The sequence below is a fragment of the Myotis lucifugus genome, unplaced genomic scaffold (assembly GCF_000147115.1).
Source record: "Myotis lucifugus unplaced genomic scaffold, Myoluc2.0 scaffold_91, whole genome shotgun sequence".
In the NCBI taxonomy this organism is placed as follows: Eukaryota; Metazoa; Chordata; class Mammalia; order Chiroptera; family Vespertilionidae; genus Myotis; species Myotis lucifugus.
The window spans coordinates 2,803,796-2,831,574 of record NW_005871139.1 but is presented as its reverse complement, the minus strand read 5'-3'; the positions used below and the strand labels follow the sequence as shown (position 1 = coordinate 2,831,574).

General features: G+C 46.2%; 2 protein-coding genes across 3 annotated transcripts; one reads left to right on the top strand and one right to left on the bottom strand.

Annotated features, from left to right (window-relative positions):
- Positions 1–8,486: 8,486 nt before the first annotated feature.
- On the top strand, positions 8,487–11,816 carry FKBP11 (FK506 binding protein 11). 2 transcript variants are annotated; one of them, XM_006091506.3, is made up of 6 exons: positions 8,487–8,735; positions 8,919–8,984; positions 9,353–9,440; positions 9,701–9,734; positions 10,262–10,332; positions 11,576–11,816. In XM_006091506.3, the coding sequence occupies exons 1-6, from the start codon at positions 8,604–8,606 to the stop codon at positions 11,791–11,793; spliced, it is 609 nt and encodes a 202-aa protein (XP_006091568.1). In that variant the 5' UTR covers positions 8,487–8,603; the 3' UTR covers positions 11,794–11,816. The 2 variants fall into 2 exon arrangements, with proteins under 2 accessions (XP_006091568.1, XP_023612091.1); XM_023756323.1 differs by lacking the exons at positions 8,487–8,735; positions 9,353–9,440.
- A 380-nt stretch (positions 11,817–12,196) lies between these two features.
- Positions 12,197–21,866, bottom strand: CCDC65 (coiled-coil domain containing 65). Its single transcript, XM_006091507.3, has 8 exons — positions 21,518–21,866; positions 20,821–20,988; positions 15,457–15,626; positions 14,800–14,938; positions 13,631–13,828; positions 13,218–13,436; positions 12,709–12,861; positions 12,197–12,599 (listed from the first exon to the last, which is right to left on the bottom strand). The coding sequence occupies exons 1-8, from the start codon at positions 21,647–21,649 to the stop codon at positions 12,282–12,284; spliced, it is 1,497 nt and encodes a 498-aa protein (XP_006091569.1). The 5' UTR covers positions 21,650–21,866; the 3' UTR covers positions 12,197–12,281.
- Positions 21,867–27,779: the final 5,913 nt, after the last annotated feature.

Genomic DNA, 27,779 nt, shown 5'->3' with positions numbered 1-27,779 from the left:
CCCCCCCCCCGCCCCCGCTCCCATTACTATGTAGTTGTTCAGAAGCTGCTGCTACTGTGTCTCCCTGTCTGCAGGGGGCGCTCGTCCCTGAGGTCCTGACTTGCGGTGTATGTGAAGCCTTGGCTTTTCTGTGGGCTCCTGTGTGTGCTGGCTGCGCCCTGAGCTCCAAGATGGCCCCCCATACCTTTTTGCTCAGCTCAGGGCCCAGGGCATCCCCCACAGCATGACTGAGGGACCCCTTCCCAGAAGGGCAGGCTTCCTGCCACCTTTGTCTACAACAGGCAGATTAATACCCTTATCCCCACCCCAGATTGAACTGTGAAAGAGGTTCCAGAGGTGTCCTTCTCAGTGCCAGTTCCTTAGTGATGTTTTATTTACCCAAGATGCAGTAGGTGTGTGCAGATCTCTTGCTCTCTAGGCCTTTGTGTGTGTATTTGTGTGTGTTTGGTGGTGGGGGAAGTGGGGTGCTGGAGCTTCTATTTCATTTTAACATATTCATTCCCCTGACCCCACAGATGCTTCCCTCCACACTTTTCCTGCCTCCCCACCCCCCCGATTTTTTTTTTGCTCCTGCTGCCTCTCTCCTTGAACTCTTTCCTTTGCCTCCCAACTCATTCAGTGCTGTTACCTGTTTCTCTCCCCTCTCCTTGTTTCTTTCCTACTTAGGCTTCCCCACTCTCTCTCTTTGTGGTTGGTGAGGACTTTGCCTCTTTTTCCACCTAACTCCTTCTCTGGCCTTCCTTAGTTAGATACTAGTCCCAAATAGGTTTTCCTCCTTTCAGGCCCACCCCCACCTCATTTTGGGGAGCTCCATGGACCAATGGGGTTAAGGGTGTTAGGAAGCAGCCTTGGTGGTTGCCTTGGTGCTGCTTGAGATTTGTCCAGCAGGGGGCAGTAAGTGATCGTGGCAGTATCCCTGACTGCTAGGCCCTTGGCAGGGTGGACCTTTCTACATTCCCATTCACCTAAAAGGTCTTTTGGGGTTGGGTGTTTCATTCCATTTCTGCCCACTCCCTCCCTGCCTCTCCTCTGGTAGATTTCATTTTATGCTTTTCTTTGTTCTGGCCTTTCTTCTCCCCTGGGGTTTCCCCATTTCTCCCCCAAAGTTTGTTTGTGGTATTATAGTGGTAACTGCAGTTCTGAACTGGTTTTCTCTTCTTTTTTTCTCCTCTGGAATGTAGACTATATGTGTTTAATAACTCACCTTCTCTCTCCTTGCTTAAAATGTGGGATACGAAATGACTGTGACCATGGTTGGAAATTAAACATGTTTTATGCAGCATTGGAGCAGACCTTCATCCTTGTGCAGCAGCCCTGGGACAGTGGTTTAATGATGAGGGTAGTTCTGTCTCTGGTCCCTGTCTCCAGACTGCTCCTTCAGCGGGGGAGTAAAGGGCACTTGACCGGGGAGAGTGAGATTATGGAGGAACTTAGGTTCATTTTCACGATTCTGCGTCTTCTCATCATATCCCGGGAGGGGGTCCTAAATGAATTGGACACCAGAGTGTGAGGGCATCATGACTTTGTTACTCTAGTTCTAAAGGGTTTAACCCTGAACTTCATATTTATCACCTGTTGGTAGACTTTAGGGACTTCACTGGCTAGAGGGCTCTGAACTTTGAGTGCCCCATATTACCTCCATTCTCACATTTCCCAGCCCTGTGCATCAGGTGTTTCTAGTTGAAATACAGATAGATAGGAATCTATAGATAGGAGGCCCCTCACCCATTTAGTTCTGGACATTGGCAGTGAATAAGCACAAAAGATAAAGATCTGGATAGTGTAATCAACTTGATTCTCCTTACAGCTGATGGTCCTGCATCCCCTCTACTTCAGGCATGGGGTTCCCCATTGTCAGGGTTCCAGCTTCATCCAGAGATTCCACAAACATTTGCGGGGGGAGGGGGTCACAAACTTTTTCATAAAGCCCATCCTACTCCCACCACTACTCTTTTCCTCTCCTGCTACTATTGTCCGGCTCTAGGCAAAGAAAGGGATGGTGCTGCCCTTGGGGTGGGTCAGGTCTAGGTGAGCCAGGCAGACATTCCCCACTCTTGCCACTTTCTTAAATTTTGGGGACAGAGGTCTTCCCACCCTGATGCTGTGGGGAAGGGACGGGATTTAGGCTTATAATAAGTTTGAGAGTCCCAAATATCAGTGTGAAGTGTATTATTGATATTCAGTTACCTCCCTGTCTCCCTTCCAGTTTTCCTTTTCAGCCCCTCTCCTGTTATTAAAATAAGCTACCATCTCAAGGACCAGTGCTTCTGCCCTTATGAAACCCTTAAACTACTCCAACCAGACATCCCCTTATCAACTCCATAAACTTCATTATTATTTTTGGTTGTTGTTAATCCTCACCTGAGGCTATTTTTCCATTGATTTTTTTAGGGAGAGTGGAAGAGAGAGGGAAAGACAGAAAGAAACATCGATGTAACACATCGATTGGTTGCCTCCTGCACAAGCCCAACCAGGGCCTGGGCCGGGGAGGAGCCTGCAACCAAGGTACGTGTTCTTGACCAGAATCAAACCCAGGAACCTTTGGTTTGCAGGCCGATGCTCTACCCACTGAGCCAAACCAGCTAGGGCTCAACCCCATAAACTTTAAACATTATCCACTTACCCCTCAAAATCTGATGACACTTTCCTTCCAGTCTTCTCAGAAGTCCTGTTTGGTGACTAAGGTTATTGATAAGTTAGGAGCTCCTTTCCCAAGTGTTTAATTTGTATATAGATACCTCTCCATAATGATAATGGAGAGGACTTCAGCTGGGTGGGAGGCCAGTGGGGATCTTTTGACCCCTGAACAAACTTGTGAAAGAGGATAATTTAGTCCCTCTGAGCCTTAGCACTCAGTTTAGGATGCTAGAAAGGAGGTAGAGGGAGTTGCTTAAACCCAGCTTCTGTGGGGGGATATGGGGGAACAAGGGGTGTGCTTGCAAAGTAAATGCTTAGCACCCAGATCTTAGGACAAACAGCAATCCTATCTTCTCAGAACATGAATAGCTCTTTTTTTTAAATTTTAAATATATTTTATTGATTTTTTACAGAGAGGAAGGGAGAGGGATAGAGAGTTAGAAACATCGATGAGAGAGAAACATCCATCAGCTGCCTCCTGCACACTCCCTACTGGGGATATGCCCGCAACCAAGGTACATGCCCTTGACCAGAATCGAACCTGGGATCCTTGAGTCCGCAGGCTGACGCTCTATCCACTGAGCCAAACCGGTCAGGGCATGAATAGCTCTTCATTTATGCCTTGTCAAGGGACTTGGGCCCAGGGTATATTTCAGGATTACCCGGGCCAGGGAACTTCCAAAAATGAGCCTGGAGAAAACCATGAAAGGCTTTGCATGGGTCCAGGTGGGATGGAGGACAGTACTGTTCCCTTCATTCCAGAGTGTGGGGGCAGTGATGGGTAGAATGAGTGTGGGTATGTATGAGTTTCTCAGAGGTGTAAGGCCTGAAGGCTCTGGGTATTCACTGCATCACTTCCAGTCCAAGTATCTAGATTGGTCAGAGCAGAAAATTGACAGGTATTCATTTTAGTACCTTCAGTTTCCAGACCTGTGCTAAGAATGGAATCAAACCACTGTACTCAGGGAAAGACCTGGGACTCCACTTCTGGGATGCTCTGGAATCCTTTGGGATATCCACAGTGTACCACATGGGGTAGTGACAGTTGGGGATCACTATGTAGGGGGTATCCTTTCTTTTGCTCCTGCTTGGTGCAGGGAGGGGTGTCTCTGGGCAGGCGGTAATAATACTAAGAACAGAATTTTCCAGTTCTGAAGGATGTCGAGGTAGGAGGGCCAAAGTCCACTTCTCTACTTTCTAACCTGGTGATTGGAGGGATGCTTGTTACTGGGGAGTGATAGGATCTAGATGACTTACTTCCTCTTTCTTAATGAGTTTCCTGGCCTTGTTTGCTGGGATGGGGGTAAGCATGACCCTGAGTTCCGAGAAAAGGGTTAGGTCTGAGGAAATCTGAACCTTGAGTACAGTAAAGGGAGCAGTGCCACTGCAGGCAGTGGTTGGAAGTCAGGAAGTGAGGAACTTGGATCAGGACTGTTCACCATGAAGAGGTGGGTATCTGCTGTGTGTCACTTTGGCCATAGGCCACAGAAGAGAGGATCTGGACTCTAGGAGCAAATCTGGCTTCAGAACTGGATGTGGTGGAGTAGAGTGGATACTCAAGCCAGGCCAGGATTTTTTTTTAATCCTCACCCAAGGATATGTTTTATTAATTTCACAGAGCGGGGACGAGGGGAGGGAGAAACATCAATGTGAGAGGAAAACATCCGCTGCCTCCTGTATGGCAGCACAGGTCTGGAAACACAAGATACTAAATGAATGTGGGGATCAAACCTGCAACCTTTATTTGTACGAGGCAATGCTCCAACCAGCTGAGCCACCCGGTCAGGGAACTAGATATTTTCTTTTTAGGTATTGCTATGCCTTCATTCATCCAAGAATGATGTGTTACTTCCCTCTCCATTCTCCCCTATAGCTGTTTTAGCCAGGGAGGTATCATCCCATAAATGCAAGATCTGGCATAGGCAAAAACAAGATGCCCCGTTGCTTGTTTTGCCGGTCAGGACTCACAGACTATTTATTAACAGTCTGTTTAAAATAAACATAAAAAACATTTTAAAAGCAGTACCTTGCCCTGGCCGGCTTGGCTCAGTGGATGGAGTGTCAGCCTGCGGACTGGGGGGTCCTGGGTTCGATTCCGGCCAAGGGCACATGCCTGGTTTCGGGCTCAATCCCCAGTGGGGGGCGTGCGGGAGGCAGCCGATCGATGGTTCTCGCCCATCATTGATGTTTCTATCTCTCTCATTCTCCTGCCCCTTACTGGGGATAGAGCCCACAACCCAGGCATGTGCCCTGACAGGGAATCGAACAGTGACCTCCTGATTCATGGGTCGACACCCAACCACTGAACCACACCAGCTGGGCATAGCACTCATCTTTGATGAATGAATAAACATTGTCCTTAACCAAGCTGGGCACGGTGGGTACCCCATGAATTTTGGGAATCAGGGGGCTGAGGTAGAATTTCTTCTAGTTGCCAACAGAGACACCTTTGAGGGTGGAGACCTTTCTAGGAGTGCTTCTCTGATTAAGTTGTGCATCCAGTCAGGGCTGGGCCAGAACCATCTCACCTTTCTCTGTCCTTCAGGTTCCTCCTAATTTGATCCAAGGAGAAAGTGCCTTCTTGCGCTGCCCTCTTTTGGTGATATTGTTGTCTTAGTTTTTGTCCTTTCCTTTCCCACTACCACTCTCTTCACTTCACCCCCACTTCCCTTTCTGCTTCGGATTCCAAACAAAGCCTCAGACTGGGTAATAGTCTTCCTCCTTCATGACACCATTCCAATCAGCTGATACACATAGTACAGTATGCACTGTTACCCCATTGCTCAAAAACTTTCTGTGGGTTCCCACTGCTTCAGTCTGACATTCAAGGCTCTCCATAACCAGCTCGTACTTCCCTCTCCTACTACCTCTACTCTCCTGGCTAAATCCCATATTCTAGCCAAACTGGTCCATTCATTTCCCCCAAATATCTGGCCCTCTGCCTTTATCCTCTTTCTCTCGTTTAAAAATACCACTTTCCTTTAAAGTCTTCAGAGCTGCCTATGATCTAATCACAAGGACTTTTTCCCCCCTGGTCTGGCTCCTTTAGCTTTGTTAGCATAGCTCATTCAACACCTCCCACACATTCCCTTCTATTGCTATGCAGTCATGTGCCGCTTAATAGACTATATGGTGTAGCCTATTGCTCCTAGGCTACAAGCCTGTACAGTATGTTGCTGTACAGAACAATACAAAACTAAATCAAGTACAAGAGAATGTAATGCAATAAAAAAACCACAGTAACCAGATGTATGAGGCTGCTATTGGTGTGACAGCATACTGTTTTACACAAGCTTTTATTATAAGTAGAAAGAGCACAATCTAAAATAATGGTAGCCCTAGATGGTTTGGCTCAGTGGATATAGCATTGGCCTGTGGACTGAAGGGTCCTGGGTTCAGTTCTGGTCAAGGGGACATGCCTGGTTGTGGGCTCGATCCCCATTGTGTGGTGTACAGGAGGCAGCTGATCAGTGATTCTCATTGATGTTTCTATCTCTCCCTCTCCCTTCCTCTCTGAAATCAAGAATATATTTGAAAAATAAAAATAATCTTAAAAAGTATAGTGTAGTAAATACATTATCCAGTAACATTTATTATCATTATCAAGTATGTACCGTACATAATTGTCTGTGCTCTACTTTTATATGCCTGGAAGTACAGGCGACTTGTACATCAGCATCACCACAAACACAAGTAATGCACTGGACTATGATATTAGGACAGCTGCCATATCTATGACATCACTAGGCTATAGAAATTATAATCTTACAGGACCACCATTGAATATGCAGTCGGTTGTTGACTGAAACATCATTATGTAACGCAGGACCATATGTTGTTAATTCATTTAATATTTAATTTAAAAAATTTTATAACAGTAATTTTTATTGTAAAACATCCAAACAATATATAAATGTATAGTGCAACATGTGGAACCTGTTCCCCTCTACTCTTCTCCCATCCCCAAAGGGAACATACTTACAGTTCCTTTTCTAAATATACTATACATATTTGGAGAAAGGTTAAAATATAAAGGGGCTCATCACATCCATTACTCTTGCTTTTAAAAACCTAATGTATACATTTGTCTGAGATTTTCCATATTAGTATAGTTAGGTCTTTGTTTTTGGTGTGTTTTTTTTTCTTTTTAGTATTGTTTGCTATAGTTACTCAAAATAAAACATTTGTGTAGAGTCTTATATGGAGGGTATTGTTCAGTTAGTATGTAGGGGACTCCAGACATGATCACAATCTTGTCCTTGCCATCAGTGTGCTGATTCTTTAGAGCAGGGGTCCTCAAACTACGGCCCGCGGGCCACATGCAAATACAAATATTGTATTTGTTCCCGTTTTGGTTTTTTACTTCAAAATAAGATATGTGCAGTGTGCATAGGAATTTGTTCATAGTTTTTTTTTAAACTATAGTCCGGCCCTCCAACGGTCTGACGGACAGTGAACTGGCTCCCCGTTTAAAAAGTTTGAGGACCCCTGCTTTAGAGGAGGGAGGCATCCTTCCTATATAATAAAGGCTAATATGCAAATCCAACCAGACGGCGGAACGACTGCTACTCAGCAGAAGCCAGGCTCACGGCTGGCGAGTGTAGCCTCCGCGGCAGTCGGACATCCTCCGAGGGCTCCTGGACTGCGAGAGGTCACAGGCCCAGCTGAGGGACTCTCCCCCTCCCAGTGCACAAATTTCAGACACTGGGCCTCTCGTACACAAATTACCACAACACAAGGAAAAGTAATGTCCCTGAGTGTATGCCTGAAGTTCAGAAAAAAGCCACTTCTAGCTCGGAATCAGTGATATTTGAGTTTGGTCTAAAGCAGTGGTTCTCAACCTTTTTGTGGCCATGCCCCACCTAAGCATCTCTAAAATCCTGATGGCCCCCCTCCCCCGTGACATATAATTGTTATTCAAAAAGTGAACTGTTTATGTGGAAGAAGCCTAAAAGGCCATTAACTTGGTCTAAACAAGCATCCAAAGAACATGGCATCCATGAAAGAGAAAAATAAAAGAACGAAAGGACAGTTGAAGTACTGAGGAAGAAATCACTAAGAAGTTGTTAAAAAAAATAATGTGAAGTGATATGAAAAATAGCAAAGTTTCAAAACAATAGAGAACTGAAATGCATCAATATGTCACATATTTATATACTGTATATGAGGCCCCTAGAACCATAAGAAATGCAAAAAATTCAGTTAATAACTCAAATTGCCCCCCTTAAAAATCAAATTGCCCCCCCTGTGGGGCATGTGCCCCATGTTGGGAACTGCTGGTCTAAAGTGAGCCTGACAGGTGAAGGAAGAGCATAGCATGAGACTGGGCAGAGATGAAAACACTTGCAGGATCACCTGATGTCAGACCTCCAAAAATTCCAACTGGAAGGGGGGAGGTGGGAGAGGGATGCTGCCTCTGACAACTGCTGGGGAGGGATGGGCCAGCCAGACCCTGCCAGGATAGGTGTGAGGAGCGGTGTGAGGAGCCGTGTATGGTTGGCAAAATCAGAAAGCAAACAAGCTGGACTCGGGCAGTCTTGGGTTTGAATTCTGTCCCTGTCGCCATGACCTTGGGCACATTAACCTGGGCACCCAGTTTCTCATCTGTAAAATGGAAACCATTCTGGCCACCTTTCGGGTGGTTTTGAGGATTACAGACGAGTGCCTGCCACACAGGTTAATAATGGGTGTTGTGTGTCCCAGGCCCTCACTGCGGGGACAGTACGCGAACTGACCGACCAGTCAGAATCCAAACCTCCGATCTTAGAGGGTAGGGAGGGCTCCCTGTGGCCTCCGCCCCCAGGAGGCGGGGACAAGGTGGAGGATGGGCGGCAGGAGGAGGGGCTGGTGTGTCTCCACCCGCCCCGTCCTGTCCGTCCAGCCTGGGCGCTGAGAGAACCGCTCTTCTAGCCGCCGCCACACCGGCAGCCGGTCCTGGGGTCCTGCGCCTGGCACCGTGTGGAGTCATGACCCTGCGCCCGCCACGACTCCCGCTCTGTCTGCTGCCGCTGCTGCTGCTGCTCAGCGGGGCGGCGTCCCAGGCTGACACGGGGTTCGAAACCGAAAGTCCTGTCCGAGCCCTCCAAGTGGAGACCCTGGTGAGGAGGTTGTCCCTGTCCGGTCCGCGGTCCGCGGGGCAGGTCTTGAGCGCGAATACAGGTCAAAGAGAACCTGCGAGCCGGGAGGAGAAGTGCGGGGACTGCTGAGTTGGGGGTGTGGGGTTTAGGGGCAAGAACGGGATCTTTGGAGGACCCTCCATGACTCCTGCAGTCCGATCATAGGTGGAGCCCCCCGAACCGTGTGCGGAATCTGCTGCCTTTGGAGACACGCTTCACATACACTACACGGTGAGGGGTGTGGGGGGCCCAGGCGGAGCCTGGGAGGGGGCGGCGCCCAGATGAAACACGTCAGCTTTGGCTTGGACACGTGGCGAGTGGTTAGGGGAGTCGCTGGGCTCTGGGGTCTTCGCGCACGTGGCGGGTGGAGGGTGGGGGAAGGTTCCTCTTCCTGCCCATTTCCCCTCCCTGCTTTCCCCCCAGTTCCTCCCGAGCACTGAGAAGTGAAGGGTGGAGAGATCTCCGAGCAGTGCCAGTCCTATGGGGCTTCCTGTTCCTTTCTGCCCCGAGGGGAGTGCGAGGCAGCAGCTGCGAGGGGGCTGCGCCTGCTGGGAGGGAGAGCTGGCCAGGTGTGAGCTCCGGATGCTCTCTCCCCCCAGGGCAGCTTGGTAGATGGACGTGTTATTGACACTTCCCTGGCCAGAGACCCTCTGGTTATAGAACTCGGCCAAAAGCAGGTGATCCCAGGTATGTGGCCGGTGCCTCCCACTCATCCCAACCTAAGTGCTTTCTCACCCTTTCAGTCCCTAAGCTACCTTAGAAACGGCCCCTCCTGAGGTTCAAACCCCACTTCTAATATTCCTCTCGCCCCATACCCTACTAGAAGGGAGCCAGAGATTTGAGAAGCGGGGAGCTCAACTAAGGGGGAAGGGGGAACCATTGATCTCCTCTCCTGGGATTTTGGGAATGTAGGTAGCTTCCTGTTCAGTTATGTCTTCTTCCTCAAGGTCTGGAGCAGAGCCTTCTAGACATGTGTGTAGGGTGAGTATCTGGGCAGAGAGGGGCTTGGGTACTCCCTTTGCATGGCTAGAAGTGCTCTCTGCTATCCCTGCTTCTAGAGGAGGCAAGGAAACATGGGACAAAGGACCCTGGCTTTGCCTCAGTCATTGGGACCCCTGAGGGCGTCCCAAGCCTCTGTGCCTCTCTGGCTGTGGGTTTTGTTGGAGCAGTTGAGGCATGTGGGGGGATGTATACCTTTGCTGGTCAACCTGTTTGGTATAAAGTGGGGGAAAAAGTCATCTTTTGGACATGAATACCTAGAGCAGTGGTCGGCAAACTGCGGCCCCTTGAGTGTGGCTCTTCCACAAAATACCACGTGCGGGCGCGCACGGACAGTGCGATTGAAACTTCGTGGCCACACTCAAGGGGCCAAAGAGCCGCATGTGGCTCTCGAGCCGCAGTTTGCCGACCACTGACCTAGAGGGTTTTGCTGGTGGGGCTTCAGATGGACTGAGGCTGCTGGCCCACCTGCTGCCACCTCTGGCTGTGACTTACATTCTTTCCCTCAGAGAGAAGCGAAGGGCAATCATTCCTTCTCACTTGGCCTATGGAAAACGGGGATTTCCACCATCTATCCCAGGTAACCTGACTAGAGCTCTCTTTCAAATCATCAAAATACCCCATCTCTCAGAGCTATACAATTTGGAGCTTGAGAAGGTCTAAATCAGTTTGCTCAAAGGGACAGCGGTGGCTGGGGCCCTCTTTTTTCCTGCTTAGATCACCATAGGGACTAGAGAACCTGTTAATGTCACCTGGTTTGCCCTCTGGCAGCCAGCAGCTTTTTAGAAAGGAGACACCTGCTTGTGCCACATGGGTCTGCTGCGCGTGTCACCCTTCCTAGAACTTTGGACTAATTTCCTGTCTTTTTCCTACAAGTACAAATGGTGTAATTTGTGCAGTTGGCATGGCTTCTCGCTGCATCTCCGCCCTTCCTCTCAGTCTTTACCAGGGAAGAGATAGGAAAAATGATCACAGTCAAGTAATTCAAAACAAAATGAAACAAAAAAAACTTTTAAAAGCCAAGTCCACCTCATAACTTTAAAAGCCCTCTCAAGTCACTGTTGATTTTTACTCTTAAAGGCCTGGGATTGAACAGATTTCACAAGATGTGTGTCTCTTGCTTTTGGTTATAACACATGTTCTATTAGCTAAAATGTGTTATACTTCAGAGCATCGGGGTAAAAGTTATTATCCCAGTTCCAGCTTAGAGGGAGACCTGGAGAGAAGATAGGGTGACTAAAGAGAAATGAACTCTTACTCAAAGCTCTATTACCTTCTGCTTTCTAGTGCTGCTTCTATCTACATTTCTTTCCCACTCATTCCCCCATATCTACTTTCTTAAGACACATCCTTCTTCCTCTCCAGCTCTTATGTTAGAACACCTATCTTTTCTAATAATTTCGTTGAATATGCTCATTGGTTGGTGGAATTTAAAAGTCTAGTTTAAATTCAATTAATTTCAGCCCTGCAAAGATTGTGTCCTTGTGGCTGTTTGGAAATGGAATACAGTTAGTATAGAGGTTTCTCTCACTCATAAATGGGGAACAGTGTGTACATTTCAGACCCACAGGAAATTTTCCTGTGCTGTCAAAGACCCATCATGGAAACCAAGCCACATTTGTATATTTGGGGTAAACATGACTATCACTAGACTCTGCTCATAACCCATCTCTGCCTTGTCTAAGGGAACTCAACCCCACATTTAAATCTTGCCAGCTTCATAGTTGTTGCTCTGGTGTGGCCTGCCTTCCCTGTTTTCATTCACTCAGAGTCCTAGATAAACTGCACAGAGATCCTAACCCTCACCTCCTCTCTGCCTCCAGCGGATGCAGTGCTGCAGTTTGACGTGGAGCTGATTGCACTGATCCGAGCCAACTACTGGCAAAAGCTGATGAAGGGCACTTTGCCTCTGGTGGGCATGGCCATGGTGCCAGCCCTCCTGAGCCTCATTGGGTATCACCTATACAGAAAGGCCAGCAGACCTAAAGTCTCCAAAAAGAAGCTCAAGGAAGAGAAACGAAACAAGAGCAAAAAGAAATAATAAATAATAATTTTTAAAACTTCTTTGCATTCTTCAACTGATATTTTCTGAGGCTACTTTTGTAAGTGGGAATGAGGTGAGGGGGCTGGGGAAAAGGCATTCTGAGTTGGATCTTGTCTGTCATGGGGGAGGGGGTTAGAGGCTTTGAGTCACCTCTTCCCCTGGCCTCCTCTTCCTGTCCTAACTTACTTCAGGGACTTGTTCTTGAATTCCCATCTGATTTTTAGGTCCCGGAGGTACAGGTTTGGCTACCAGGGTGCCCTGACTCCAGGAGCAATGCTTCATTGAGAAATAAGCCTCCTAGTAGTTGCCTAGCTATTCTCTCCATGCCCTGGGGCTGCTTATTCCTGGTGTTGTCAAAGTAGACTGTTCTGTCCAATATGGCAAAGATATAAGAAGCTCATGAACTCTATGAGAATTTTTAATAGCAAAGTCCTCAGGTCTCTCAAAAAATTCTCTGGAGAATGAAAATAGATTTTCTCCTTGTATCACAGGATATGGGAGATCACGTGGGCTGCCTCAATGATGTTGTAAGTGGTTGAACTTTTTTTGTCACCTGGCTGGGTTGTAGGTTTAGACGAGGGCTGGGGTAAGTTGCTTCGGTAGTTGACGATGAAGAGTGGGTTGAGCTGGCTCAGCACTTCATCACTCACTGAAATGCCATCCAAGTACCGCTTGAGCATCTCCCGCAGCTTCCCGTTGATCTCTAACAATTGGGTACGTCTTTGTTGAAGGCTCAGTTGCTCTAGTTTCACTTTGTTGTACCTTTTCCAGAAGTTATCCATCCCTAAGTAGTCTGCTATCACCTGGGAATTGATTTAAAGGGAGGTGTGTAGTGGGGCCCATTAGTGAATACAGCCCAGGGTCCATCATCCCCAACCTTAAGCCAAGGCCTCTGGGCCCTGGGAACTTTACCTTTGCCAGCTCCTCAGTAAGCTCCTCTGGGATAATTTCCTCTATCTCCTCCTGCTCCTCTGGAGTCAATATTGAAGAATAAAAGGGCAGCACTTTTTCTTCCTCTGTTTCAAATTTCCTACATATTTCAGCAAGTTTAAGGATCTTTTCACCCTATTGAACGCAGGAAGACACCTTTTATTAGAAAAGAGGTGGGAAGGGGAATAGTGGAGTTGGTTCCCTGTTTGAACCAGGGAAGCTATTAATTTAAGTGGGAGACGAGTAATATACACATCTAACACAGAGTGCTTACTGTATGGCAAGTATTTGATATTCTTATAAAATCCATTCACTATTAATGCATTTAACTTAAAATGTGAGGGGGAAGGGAACATGAAATAAAAAAGGTATTCCAAGTGTCCACTCAGGCAGGAAGCAGGAGGATGCCTCCTCTACCATTCTCAAACCCTTTTTACTTCACAGGGAGCCCAGTTCCTTGGTTTTGTTTGGACCACCCTCTCCCCTGTTACCTTATCAACAATCGCTCTCAGAACTTTGAGGGTGGCATTACTTTCCAGAGTGAGTTTGACTAAATTCTCCTGTGCTATTTCCCGGACATGAGTCCTTTGGGCCTTAAGTTTTCGTAGTTGTACAAGGACCAATTCCTTGTCATCACGAATGTACTGGTTCTGTTCTTCACTCTCACGGCTGTGCACCATGATCTTGCCTTTCAAAATAAGTATGGAATCCTGGAAGAACAGAGTAAATTAGAAGAAACACTTGACTGGCTGAGGGTCTTCGGGGAGACAGGTGAAAAGACGGGATGGAAATCAAAGCATATCTTTCCCCAACCGGTGATGAGGCCCGGTAGAAATTGGGGGAAGATGAACAGGGGATAATGGAGCAGTTAAAGCAGTGAGTATTTCTGGTTGGCTGCACTAACCTGTAGTTTCTGTATTCTTTTCATCTGTACTTCAATGTCTTTGGAGCTCTTCTCGTCCTTCACTTTCAAAGTCTCAAAGGCAATCTTTCGATCCTCTGTGGCATCAGTGTAATTCTTAAGTGCATCCTGGAACCTTCTCCATAGATCTTCTACTACACTCTCGAGTTGCAGTCTTAGAAAGTGCTTCTCTTCTATATTCTAGGAAGTGGCCCCAAAATAGACAATGCTCGGAATTATGTTTTTAGTGCCCTTTCACTTCCACCAGCAACCTCACACTCCTGCACTGTTTATAGCATAGTATAGTGCAGGGTCGCCAATGAAAATGCCTACAAAGACCAGGCAGATGATATAAATAAGTGCTGTGGGCTAGATGGAGCCTGTGGTGAACCAGAGAGCAAATGCTCTTAGCAGGGGGAGTGGGGAAGGCACCGCTGCTCAGCTCCATGTGAGTGTCTCCATTTGGAAATATTGTCCCGGGGTTACCAGATCTTCAGATTTTTCAAGGGAAGGTGAAAATTTGGGTTTTTATGTGAAATCCCCATTTTTTAAATTTGGGAACCTTATTTAAATGTTTTACAAAACACTACAGGGCAAAATAAAAACAAATAATCTCATACTCAAACCCAGGTCTGCAGGCTAGCTAACGTTTGCGGCCTACAGGATGGTGGAAAGCACTTTGGCCAAGAGGCCAGAAACTGGATTCTCCTCCTGGCTCTGCCACAAAGCAGCAGCAGGACTTTGGCAGGTCATTCTACTTTACGGGGCTTTAGTTTCTTCATCTACAAATCTCATGGCTATGCACCATGATCTTGCCTTTCAGAATAATTATGGAATCCTGCAAGAACAGAGTAGATTAGAAGAAACACTTGACTAGCTGAGGTTCTTCAGGGAGACAGGTAAAAAGACTGGGGACGGAAATCAAAGCATATCTTTCCCAGGTGAAGCCAGATGATTTCCTTGTTGCTTTTAAGCTTTAAAATGCATTTCCTTGATATTTCAGAATGATCCTCCCACCCGATCAATTTTCAGAAAAGTACAAAAGGCAATGGGGTACCTACAGTGGCAACAGGCATTTTATTATGTTGGTTAAAGGGATCTCTTGGAGCTCTGCTAGCCTGGAGCATTTTTCTCTCCTCTCCCAGCTCTTGCCCATTACTTCCCCTCTGTACCTTGTTTTTGAGATCATCCCACATGCTCTGGAACTCCAGCTTGCTTTCATACTCAGAATCTATGTAGTTCTGCTCCATAGCCATGAAGACATCTTGTAGGTAGCGAATCTCTTTTTCATGTTGTTCAATGATTGTCTTCCTACGGAAGATAAGACACTGTCCCTGCTCTGAGGAATAAAGCAAATGGACCAATAATGACAACTCAAAGCAGTATGTAATAAAACTATATGAATGGTACAAACTCTTAGGTGCTGAAGGAAAACAGAGGGAAGGAGGGATCTATTTCCTTTAGGGCCGAAAAGAATGAATAAGATTATTTTTATTTTTGAATAGGTTAATATATTCATGTGATATAAAAGTTAAAAAGTGCAAAGGTTACAGTGAGAAGTCTCCTTCCCATTCCTGTCCCCTGCCAGATGGGTAGGATTTTGATAGTTGGCAGTGGGTGATGAGACGTTACAAATAGGGACCTGGCACGGGCAAAGGACGGCTAAGGCCACAAGCTTAAACCCACGTTATTTTAGAAGGAAATCAGGATCTTTTCTGCTGGAAGTAATGTCATCATCAAGGTGGGATGCTCCAGGGTGCTGGCCACCTGCTCACAGACAGCTCCTTGACACAGGCTCTATATGCTCCCTTGGATTCAAACCCCCATACCTTTCTATCTCAAACTCCTTGGTTAGGGTCTCCAGCTCCATGCTGTAATTTTCCTCCAGGAGGTTGAGTCGGCATCTCTGCAAGGCCAACAGCTGGTCAATGTTGTGCATGTGGCTGCGCAGGGCAATGGCATACTGCTCCTCAGCTTCTGACAGGTCCCTAGCTAAAGACTGGGTAGGAAACACAGAGTTACCATTTTGGCTCAATGACTTCTGTGTGAGAAAATTAAAGATGTATTCAGCTGGTTAGCTGGATGACTTTTCTTTGGATCAAAGAGCGCTGGTTCTCCCACTATTGAATTTAAAGTCAGAGTGACATCAGAGAACCCCATATAGTCAGCCAGTGTCCTAGGGACAACAAACATTTACAGTGATGGTGCTACCACTAAAAGGAATCGGATTCATAGAGAAATGGCTGCTTCGAAATCTGAGGCAAAAATAAACAAGTTGAACCTAGGGTATCTTGTCAGGGAAGAGAAGGAATCAAGCATTTGTCCTGCCTTTTTAATATATATATAATTGATTTCAGAGAGGGAGAGAGAGAGAAACATCAATAATGAAAATCATTGACCAGCTGCCTCCTGCATGCCCCCTACTGGATCAAGCTCGCAACCCAGGCATGTGCTCTGACCAGGTATCGAACCCTGATCTCCTGGTTCATAGGTGGATGCTCAAGCACTGAACCACACTGGCCAGGCACCCAGGACATATTGTTAAATGAAAAAGTCAATGGGCAGAACAGTATGTAATACTACCATTTGTGTAAAATAATGTTTACTCATGAAACTAATGGGCATTGGGGAGCTGGAAGGCACCAGTCGGAAGGAATTTTCACTATGTAACTTTTTATCTTTTTAATTTTGGACAATGGAAATGTAGTACCCATTCAAAAAAGTACAATGAGCTCTGGCTGGTGTGGTTCAGTTGGTTGGACATTGAGTAGAAGTGTGGTGTTTCTTATCCCAAAAAAATAATTAAAGAAAACTTTGTGTCCTAAAAAAAAGAAAGCAAAATGAAATTAGAGTAAATAGAACAAAGAAGCATTTACTGAGTTCCCATATGATCCAAAAACCTTGAGTCCCACTGTGAACTACCACAACCTATACAGAGCTAGCTTTCACCTTATGTTTACATGAAAAAGAATCTTATGAAATAGGTTCTGATAATGGATAACTATTCACTCACTCAACAAATGCTTATCCAGCACTATGCTGGGTACTGAGGATTCCGAGACTAAAAGACATCCTCACTGCCCTCAAAGGAGCTTGCAGTCTTGAAGAAGGAAAAGAGTTATATAAACAGAACATTACTGTTTAACATGCTAAGTGATATGAAATTAATGATTTACCAGTGACAATGGGATATACGGAATGGAGTGCCTACATCTAACTAAGAACACTGGGGAAGGCTTCACAGAAGAGATCATTTGTATCACTCTTGAAGAGGAGTCAGAGTTTGCCAGGAAAACTGAGGAGATGGGAAAAATAAAATTCCAGGTAGAGGAAATAGCATGTATAAAGGCACAGGTAAGAAACAAGGCTGGCTATGAAAGGTACAGGTAGAGGGTAGATCATGAAGGGCTTTGCTATTCTTTCCGTGGAGTATGGATTTTTTTCCTGTAGAAGAGGGGAGCCACTGGGGAGACTTAAGCAGTGGAATGACAGGATCAGATTTTGTTTTAGAAAGATAATCTGGAGGTTCAGGTCAAGATGGTGGCATAGGTAAAAGCAATACTCAAATCCTCCTCCCACAACCACATCAAAACTACAACTAAACTTACAGAACAACTATCATTAAGAATCACCTGAAATCTAGCTGAACAGAAGTCCTATGAGGGGCAGAGCTGCTGAATGGGCTGATCCCACATCCACATGTAGAGAGATATTTTGGATGCAGAGGTCCCCCCTGAGGCATGAGGGGTCCCAGCCCCACACTAAGTTCCCCAAACCAGGGTTCCAGTGCCAGGAAGAGAAGTCCCCATAACTTGTGATTATAAAAATCAGTGGGGATTGTGGATGAGTGAGACCGGGGCTTCTGGAGTCCTAGGCAGTTCATCTTAAAGGTCTTACCCACAGACTTACTTGGACTCACTTCCTCTAAGCTCCAGTGCTGAGGCACCAGGGTCATACAGGGAGGAACTAAATTGTCTGGCAAGGAATCGAGTTGTCTGACATTAAGGCAAGAGCTGGAGGAGCAGTTTTTTCCCAGACAGAAGTGTTGGGAGAGGCCATTGTTCTTTTTCTGGGCCCTTGCCCCACAGAGTCTGCAGGCTGGTGCCATATCTGAATCTCCATCAACCTGGCTAACACTGCTGGCCCTGCTCTGCTGATTCCCTAAGACCCCATCCCATTCATCTTGTTGGCCCAGTCCAAGCCATTTCCTGTGGTTTTTCCATACAAATGACCTATGTTGGTAAATGCTTCAGACTTTTCTAAAATTTCTCAAACAAGCAGCATCTGGCCCTCGCCTGTTTGACTCAGTAGATAGAGTCGACCTGCAGACTGAAGGGTCCCAGGTTCGATTCCAGCCAACGGCACATGCCCAGGCTGGGGGTTCAATCCCCAGTGGGGGGTGTGCAGGAGGCAGCCGATCAATGCTTCTCTCTCATCATTGATGTTTCTAACTCTCTTCCTTCTTCTCTGAAATCAATAAAAATATATATATTTTAAAAAGACAAAAAATGGACACTAAAGAAACAATGATTGGCTATTAAAAAACAAACAAGCAGCATCTGGCCTCAGCATGCCACATACCTTTCACTAAGTGACCCCAGGCCTGGCACTAGTGGCAGCCAGCCTTAGTTCACAGCTTGGCCTCTGCTCTGCAAATCCAATTCCAGCACAAATAGCAGCCATCTACATATTGCTTTGTAGCTCATGAAGAGTGGCCCCGGGCAGGACACAGGTGGCAGCTGACCTTGATCTGCACCTCCCAGGAGGCTCCAGAGCCAGTGCATTTGGTGGACAGCTTCAGACCAGGTCGAAGTACCACCCAAACTCCTCCACAAAGGATACATTCAAAGGGTGGACTCAGCAGTCACTAGAACCCTGTTGAAGTAAATCCTGCTCTGTGGGGTCAGCCCCTGCATAGCTGATCTTCCATGGTAGTTGCGATTAGTCTTCACAACCTATCAGCCTAGGGGTAAATCCCTCCCATTGAGGTGCCAACAGCAATCAAGGCTCAACTACAACCAGAGGGTATACATAGCCCACATGGGGGGTGCACCTGGAGTGCCCAGCTCGGGTGATTGAGGAGGCTGTGACACTGGACCCTACAGTACACCTACTACTCTACCAAGATAGGAAGATGTAGCAGCTCTACCTAATACATAGAAACAAACACAGGGAGACAGCCAAATGAGACAAAGAAACATGTCTTTGTCATTTGGGAATGAAAGAACAGAAAAAGACTCCAGATAAAGAACTAAATAAAATGGAGACAAGCAATCTACTAGATGCAGAGTTCAAACCACTGTTTATATTAAAATGCTAAATAAACTTAGGGGAAGAATAGATGAACTTAGTGAGAACTTCAATAAAGAGATAGGAAACATAAAAACATAGATAGAAAACATGAAAAAGAACCAGTCAGAAATAAAGAATACACTAACTGAAGTGAAGAATACAGGGAATCAAAGGTGAAATAGGTGAAGCAGAAGCAGAGGATCAAATTAGAGAAGAAAATCCATAAAAATGAGGATAGTATAAGGAGCCTCTGGGACAATTTAAGCATACAAACATTTGCATCATGGGGGTGCCAAAAGGAGAAGGGAGAAAATGAGGAATGAAAAACTATGTGAAAAAATAATGATGGAAAACTTCCCTAACCTAGTGAAAGAAACAGACATACAAGTCCAGGAAGCACAGAGAGTCCCAAATAAGAGGCCTACACCAAGACACATCATAATTAAAATGCCAAAGGTTAAAGACAAAGAGAGAATCATTTTTTAAAATATATATTTTATTGATTTTTTACAGAGAGGAAGGGAGAAGAATAGAGAGTTAGAAACATCGATGAAAGAGAAACATCGATCAGCTGCCTCCTGCACACCCCCTACTGGAGATGTGCCTGCAACCAAGGTACATGCCCTTGACCAGAATCAAACCTGGGACCCTTCAGTCCACAGGCCGAGGCTCTATCCACTGAGCCAAACCAGTTAGGGCGAAAAGATAATTTTAAAATATATTTTTATTGATTTCAGAGAGGAAGGGAGAAGGAGAGAGAGAAACATCAACGATGAGAGAGAATCATTGATCAGCTGCTTCCTGCATGCCCCTAAGCCCGGCCAGCAGGGTAGAGTGGTTGAGCATTGACCTATGAACCAGGAGGTCACAGTTTGATTCCCAGTCAAGGCACATGCCTGGGTTTCGGGCTCGATCCCTAGTGTGGGGCGTGCAGGAAGCAGCTGATCAATGATTCACTTTTCTATCTCTCTCTCCCTCTCCCTTCTTCTCTGAAATAAATTAAATAGATAGATAGATAGATAGATAGAAAAGCCTAAGGGGAAGGAACCAGTGGGCAGAGATTAAAATAGAATGAAAAAAGGGATACAGCAAAATTTCTTGGCAAAAAAGATGGTATGGCCCAGTGTGGCTCAGTTGGTTGAGTGTTGTCCCCTGTACCTGAGAGATCACTGGTTTGATTCCCAGTCAGGGCACACACTGGGTTGGGGGAGGGGGGGGCGGAGTTCAGGAGGCAGCCAATCAATGTCTCTTTCTCATCGATGTTTCTCTTTCTCTCTCTCCCTTCTTCTCTCTCGCAAATCAATAAAAACTTTTTTTTTAAAAGATGGTATGGATGCAAGAACCTCCCAATAGCATAAGGATGACTGACTGAATTTCTTGGAGATCCAGAAATGCTCTTACCCATTGAGATCTTCTCAGCCTTATCCAGGGCTACTGAAGTTGAATCAAAGAGGCAAACAGAATTTGGTTGAATAAAGCGCTAGAGTAGGAATCAAGAAACCTGTGCTGAGTCCCAGCTCTCTCATCGACTGGCTGAGTGACCTTGGGTGAGCCATTTCCTCCCTCTGGAACTGAGTAGTCTCTCATTGAAATGAAGATGTAGGACTAAGTTCAAGTCCTGGGGTGATGTCCACTGTGCCTCATAACTCTAATATTGTATAGTACTGGTTTGGGGCAGTAGATGACTAAAAGCAAGGGCTCCTCTAAGTGAGGGAGAGGGATGACCACCCAATAGTCTACTCTTCATCTCAGTGAAAGTTGTTATTCCCAATAGCCTAGTTTCATCACAGCCTGCTGCTTGTGAGGGCGTTAAGATTGAATAATTAATTACTTTTCTTGGCCCATTCTACTAAGAGATCAAGGCAGCCATGTTCAAGTATTTCCTTGGGAAGAACACCTACCTTGATAACACTGTCCTTGCAGTCCACCACTCGTTCAAATGTTTGGCTGAGGATCTCAATGTCCTTATGAAGCTCTTTGGTCTTGACTTCTCGAAGAACAGTTCTCCACTGTGTGTTAATCTTATTAAGGTTCAGAGCACTATTGTGCTCCTCCTTGGCCAGCTTGTCCTGTGCGAAGGAATAAACACACCTGAAGGAGGTCAGGGTTAAAAGCCCTAATACAGCACAACAAACAAGACTGCACTTCGTTTGTCAACTGTCGCTTTTACCCTTTGTCTTTTCTGAGGGACCAAAGCTCCTAATGGCTAACACTCAGGTAAGTCCTGTTCTTGTTTTGGGAGCATCTCGAGTAAGACAGGAATGGCCAGATGGCATTTTAAGGAGGGGAAGGGTGAATTTCCTTTAGGATAGAGGCATCAGAGCAGGACACTCCAGGGAGACTATCAGAGTTTCGAACAGTTGGGATGGCTGAGAACACCTACTGTCCCAGTTCTGGGACTCAGTTGTGACTGCCAAGCTCTATACCACCGCCCCTCCTTCCAAACACTGTTGCCTGAAATCTAAGTATATTTAGGTCTCAAGATTTCCGGAGGAGGGAGGCCAGCATAAAAATGACGCTGCCACAATGGCAGGGTTAAGGCAGCAGGGTCAGCGCAGGGAGGGGGTGGGCCGGGCAGGGATAATGAGGACGCATCACCTTCAAGAACAGGCTCAGGAGCCGCTCCTTCTTCCTAGCCACCTCCTCATCTGCCAGCAACCTCTGCTGGAACAGCAGCAGCTGCTCCTCATCCGACAGGGGCGTCTTGGCCTTTTTCCCTTTCTTAGACATAGCAGGCTAGAGGGCTGGATCTGGGCAAGGATCCTGGGCCCGCCGCGGCCAGCGTTAGCGGGGGGAGAAGGAAAATGCCCCCAGAAAGAGGCCTCCTGGAACTGCCCCTGGACGGTAGTGAGACCGTAGACCTTAGTCCTGAGGTGAAACAGAGCCTGGGACAGCGGGGAGGCCGGGCTCTCAAGCCGAAAGACGCATCGCCGTCTCCTAGCAACGGAATCTTGCTAAAATGGCGCTGGGAGGCGCGGAAGAGAGGCCCTGCCTTGGGGCGCCCTCTGCCGCCTGGAGGACCGCAGTGAGGGTTTTTTTGTTTTGAAAGAGGATAGTTTTATCCTCAAAATCGATAGCCTCCCCACTGAACCTTTTAAGATATTTTTTTTTTCATGGTATGGCAATATTTTAAAATACAGATATCAGCCCTAACCGGTTTGGCTCAGTGGATAGAGCGTCAGCCTGCGGACTGAAGGGTCCCAGGTTTGATTCCGGTCAAAGGCAAGTACCTTGGTTGTGGGCACATCCCCAGTAGGGAGTGTGCAGGAGGCAGCTGATCGATGTTTCTCTCTCATTGATGTTTCTAACTCTCTATCTCTCTCCCTTCCTCTCTGTAAAAAATCAATAAAATATATATTTAAAAAAATAAAAATAAAATACAGATAACAAATTTTGGAGATAATATGGAGAACCGGGAACCCTCATGCATTGCTGGTGGGATTGTAAAATGTTGCAACCACTTTGGACAACAGTTTGGCAGTTTCTTTTCTCTTTCTTTCCTTCCTTCCTTCCTTCCTTCCTTCCTTCCATCTAATTGGTTTTACTGAACAATTTATGAATCAGGTAGCATCCCATCTAGTAAACAGAATGTTGCTCTAGCAGTTTCTTAAATGTTTAAACATAAATTTACCATGCAATATAGCTATTTTGCTTTTAGATATCAGTCTAAGATATCTAACTAAAGATGCATGCTACAATATGAATAAATCTCAAAAACATGCTCATTGAAAGAAGCCAGACACAAGAAACCACATATTGGCAGGGGCCTTTATGTGAAATATCCAGAAAAGGCAGAAGCATTGTGTCAGAGAAGGCAAATGTGTATCCAGAGTAAATGTCTATTTCAGTAAGAACAAAACACTGCTCTTCCATGATGGAAGGGGTCCAATTTAGTTAACCTGTTCACCCATGGTACCATGTAGGGGGACCTAGTTTTGGTCTCTTCTGCTGGCAGATCGGGCACTCAGTAATTCCCATAGCCAGGTTGGCCTTGGTGAGTGAAAGTTCATGTGTCTGAATTCATGCAAAACCTCCATCCCTGCCATGATGGCTGCTTTGTTTATAAATCCATTGGTCAATGACAGGGTGTCTGGGAAAAGAGACTGACTGATATCCACAGATGAGGTCATCCTATCCACTTGATTATTAAATCCTCCTCTGCTGAGGTCACTCTTTGTGTGCATCACATGGGACACAAATACTTTCACTTTTTTTTTGCCTATTCAGTCAGGTCTATCCACATACCTCTTCTCCAAATTTCCTTGACACCAGTTTTCTAACCATGTTCCTTCCAAGTCCCTGACCATTCATGCCACAGCCATGAGTTGGTATATATAGTCACACATCTGGCCTTTTCTCCTTCTAAACAAAGTGAACAACCAGACACACTGCTGAAAGTTCTGCCCACTGGGAAGATTTCCCTTCACAACAACCTTCAGGGATGTCCCAGGAAAGGGCTATAGTACTGTGGCTGTTCACTTTTGGGCGGTGCCTGAATATCGTGAAGAACCATTTATAAACCTGCTTCTCCGCTTCCTCTGTCACTGATTATAGGGAATCCTCCTGAGGCTATAGGTGTACAGTATGTTGGGAGAGAGAGGCCCTGGGCATTTGGGCTACTTCTTCAAGTAACTTAATTGTGCCTTCGGGGCCTACTTGGCCCCATCTTGTATATACCACGTACATTTGATGACGGAGCGCTGCTGTGCATGCCCAACTTTATGGCTCGGTGGGTCAAATAACACCCAGTTCATGATGGAGAGCTCAGGTCACATAGAAACTTGGTGACCTGAGCTCTCCATGGTGGCCTATGGTTAAGCATTCAGTCTCTACTAAGACCCAGTTAGTAGGCCAAGAGGTGTTTCTCAAAATAAGTGTTTTGTAGTTATCTGCAAAGGATGGTAGGGGGCTTTGCTCCAAAATTCTAAGGGCTTGGACTGTGATTCACTGATAGGGACCTGCCGAAGGCTCCAAATAACATCTCAATCTGCCATGGTTATTTCAAGCACCATTGAATCTTCTGGATCATGTGGCCCAAGCAGCAAAGCAACTTGCACAGCGCCCTGACCTGTTGCAGAGCCTTCTCTTGTTCTGGGACCCACCCTAAACTAGCAGCTTTTCAGGTCACTTGGTAAATAGGCCAAAGTAGCATACCCATATGAGGAATATGTTCCCTCCAAAATTCATAGAGGCCCGGTAAGGTGTTATGTCTCCTTTTTGGTTGTAGGAGGGGCCAGAGGCAACAACTTATCCTTCACTTTAGAAGGAATATCTTAACATGCCCCCACATCACTGGTTCTAGCCATAAAATTTGGCTATTTGGCTAGATCAGCTTCAATAGAGGGTGTTGGCCCCCCATAGCCAGGGTGTCTTTCCTGGAATCCAATGCATGGATGGCAACTGGCCTACATGCACCCTCTGGTGCCCCAACAGAAGCACCCCTCCCAATCCCCCATGGAATCTGAAATAGTTGGGGGCATGCCTGAGGGCTACTGAGCACATACTTAAGTAGAACAAAGGAGTACACATTGAGCAAGAAACAGAGAAAGGTATTCCCACACAAGGTGATAAGCTCAGCACAGACTGTGTGGGCTTTTTATCTCTTGGTAAGAAAGTGTTCCAGGCCCACGGTCCATTCTTACATGGCTGAGCAGGAGTGAAAGACTGGACATTAGCCTGCCTTTTCCAACACAAGTTTTCCAACAGGTGGTCCAAGATCCCTGTGAACTAAATTATGACATAGGGCTGCATAGTTGATACACCTGAGGTAGGCTAGTAAAAGTGTATTCCTGGCCTTGCCAGCTGAAAGCAAACTACTTCTGATGGTTCTTATTGACAGGGATGGAGAAAAAGGCATTTGTGAGATCAATAGCTGCATGCCATGTACTAAAGGACTTGTGAATTTGCTCAAGTAATGAAACAACATCTGGCATAGCAGCTGCAATTGGAGTCACCTCCTGGTTAAGTTTACAATAATCCACTGTCATTCTCCAAGATCCATCTGTCTTCTACACAGGCCAAATAGGTGAGTTGAGTGGGTGTCACTGGAAAAAGACCAGATTATCCTATGAGATTACTCTCCATAGAACTTTATTTACAAAAATATACTTTTATTGATTTCAGTGAGGAAAGGAGAGGGAGAGAGAGATAAAAACATTAATGATGAGAATCATTAATCAGCTGTCTCTTGCATGCCCCAAACTGGATATTGAGCCCACAACCCAACTTGGGCATGTGTCCTGACTGGGAATCGAACCGTGACCTCCTGGTTCATTGGTCGATGCTCAACCACTGAGCCACGCCAGCGGGCCCAAGTTTCACTCTCACATCAATGTTTCTCTCTCTAACCCTTTCCCTTCCTCTCTCTCTCTAAAAATCAATTAAAAATCTTTTAAAAAATTAATCTACATACCATAACATTTATGCCTTTCCTTTTTGCCTTTTAAATTATGTTTTGCTTGTTTTTAACCAACAGGATATTTAGACATTTAATGTAGTCACATGTATCAGTATTTTTCTTTAGGCTTACTATTTCTTTGTTGTATACTGTTTAAGAAGTCTTTTCCTATCCTACCTGGGATCCAACCCAAAATCCAGGCATATGTTGCCAAAACCGGTTTGGCTCAGTGGATAGAGCGTCGGCCTGCGGACTGAAGGGTCCCGGGTTCGATTCCGGTCAAGGGCATGTACTTGGGTTGCGGGCACATCCCCAGTGGGATCTGTGCAGGAGGCAGCTGATCAATGTTTCTCTCTCATCGATGTTTCTAACTCTCTATTTCTCTCCCTTCCTCTCTGTAAAAAATCAATAAAAATATATTTTAAAAAAAATCCAGGCATGTGCCCTGACGGGGAATCGAACTAGTAACCTTTTGGTGCACTGGGCTCATTGGATTCTTATAATAACACTGCAAAGTGCTGTTGTTACTTTTATTTTACAGATGGGAAGTGATGCTTGTAGGAGTTAAGTAACTCACTCAAGGTTATACAGCTGCTGAGGGACAGCTGATGGGGAGGGTTATTAGTTTAGACTGACCAGTGGCCCAGGAGAGGACTGCATTTTTGGCCTTCCAAGGAAGCTGCCCGTCTTCACAGGGTACAAGCTATTCCAATAATGCTTATAAAGCAATCCTTCCCCGACCCTGGCATGCCTCTCTCCCTCTTTCTCTTTCTCCATAATTTCTGTGAAGGTTTTCTCCTTTGCCCTTCCTATGCACCCCACCCTGAAATCCAGACTCTTCTCATAGCTTCACAAATCAGCTCTGGGATGGATGCAGAGGCTCTTGTTTCCATGGTGATGTGGAGAGGCTGGTACACCACACACCAAGTGTAGGCGATGCAAAGAATTGGCCAAGCATCCAAAGGTGTCGGCAGTGGCCAGGCTCCAGGAAAAGAGATCGATGAGAAAGCCAAGTCTGAGTGACTGGACTTCCCTCTAGCTCCAGAGGAACCTCCACCCCCACCACGCCCCCTGCCCTCCCCCAACTCCTAATTTGGGAGTAGAAGATAGGAGCCCTGGACGGCGAGGGCTCCAAAGCAGAAGCTACTGCCCCTGACTAGTTTAAAGACAAAGCCTAATCTTGACAGGAAAGACTGCCCAGTGGGGGGCTGCCCCCTTCCCCAGCCCCCTGCCTTGCCTCCTTTTTCTTTCTCTGACCTCATTCTTTGGCCACCTGGCTCTCGGCCAGGGCGCTGGAGGGGAGCAGGGAAGCCGGCAGGGGGCAGAGTCTCCCTCATTCAAAGCTTCTGCAGATTCCTTCCTCAGCTCCTGCCACCCCTGCTTTCACCAGGATTATTTTCAGCTGACAGGCTGCAAAGGCGCAGTAGGTGGATCTCAGGACAGGATTTGGGTTCTGGCAGCGGCTGTGAGTCTCTGAACTTTTGGTCTAACGCGTGATGAGCCCCAGTGAGGTGAAAGGTATTTAGGGCCACAGAATGAGGGGCTAATGCAAGGGGCACTTAACTTTTCCTGGCAAAGGTTTCTTCTGAGGGTTTTTTTTTTAAATTATCCGTTGAAAACATTAAAACACCCTAATCACAAGGAGGAATCTTAGTCATCCATTCAATAACTATTTATTGAATATCAATGATTATATTCATAGGTGGATGCATCCAATAAGAAACCAGTGTTTACACATTTCTTAATGGTTCTTCTTTTAAAAAAAAATATGTTTTTATTGATTTCAGAGAGGAAGGGAAAGGGAGAGAGAGAGATAGAAACATCAATGATGAGAGAATCATTGATCATCTGCCTCCTGCATGCCCCACACCGGGGATTGAGTCCGCAACCCGAGCATATGCCCTGATTGGGAATTGAAATGTGACTTCCTGGTTCATAGGTTGATGCTCAACCACTGAGCCACACCAGCCAGGCTATGGTTCTTAACCTTAATAGTCCTTTTTTGAGGGGAGAGAAGTTACATACCCTTTGAAATTGTGATAACAAATACAGACTCTCTTCCAAAATGAATGCAAATCTACAAACATTTTTCTTTTTTCTTTTTTTTTCAACTTGTTTTCCTTTTTTCTTAGAAAAAAGAACACCGCAGGGAGCAAGGCTGGGCGGCCATGGGCTTTGGGGCGTTCCGGAGAGGCGGGGGTTGAGATGGGAGGCCCAGGGGCTGTTAGTGCCTAGTGCGGAGACAGGAGAGGAAGCTGGGAGAGGCCAAGGACAGGAAATGCCTTTGGGGGTGGGTCCCTGAGTCAGCACTAGCATGTTGGGTAGGCATGGATGGGTTTCTTTACCATCCATGGGCCTTCTTTTTTTTTTTTTAATTTCTTTATTGGTTAAGGTATTACAGATGTGTCCTCATTTCCCATTAACCCCCAACCCCCAACCCCCCCCCCCCCCCCCATGGGCCTT

Coding starts and splice junctions, on each gene's coding strand:
- CCDC65 (XM_006091507.3), bottom strand. CDS start 21,649: ATGTCTAAGAAAGGGAAAAAGGCCAAGACGCCCCTGTCGGATGAGGAG. Junction 15,627..20,820: donor GCAAGGACAGTGTTATCAAG/GTAGGTGTTCTT, acceptor TTTCCTACCCAG/TCTTTAGCTAGGGACCTGTC. Junction 13,829..14,799: donor GGGATGATCTCAAAAACAAG/GTACAGAGGGGA, acceptor GCCACTTCCTAG/AATATAGAAGAGAAGCACTT.
- FKBP11 (XM_006091506.3), top strand. CDS start 8,604: ATGACCCTGCGCCCGCCACGACTCCCGCTCTGTCTGCTGCCGCTGCTG. Junction 8,985..9,352: donor CGCTTCACATACACTACACG/GTGAGGGGTGTG, acceptor CTCTCCCCCCAG/GGCAGCTTGGTAGATGGACG. Junction 9,441..9,700: donor CCAAAAGCAGGTGATCCCAG/GTATGTGGCCGG, acceptor TTCTTCCTCAAG/GTCTGGAGCAGAGCCTTCTA.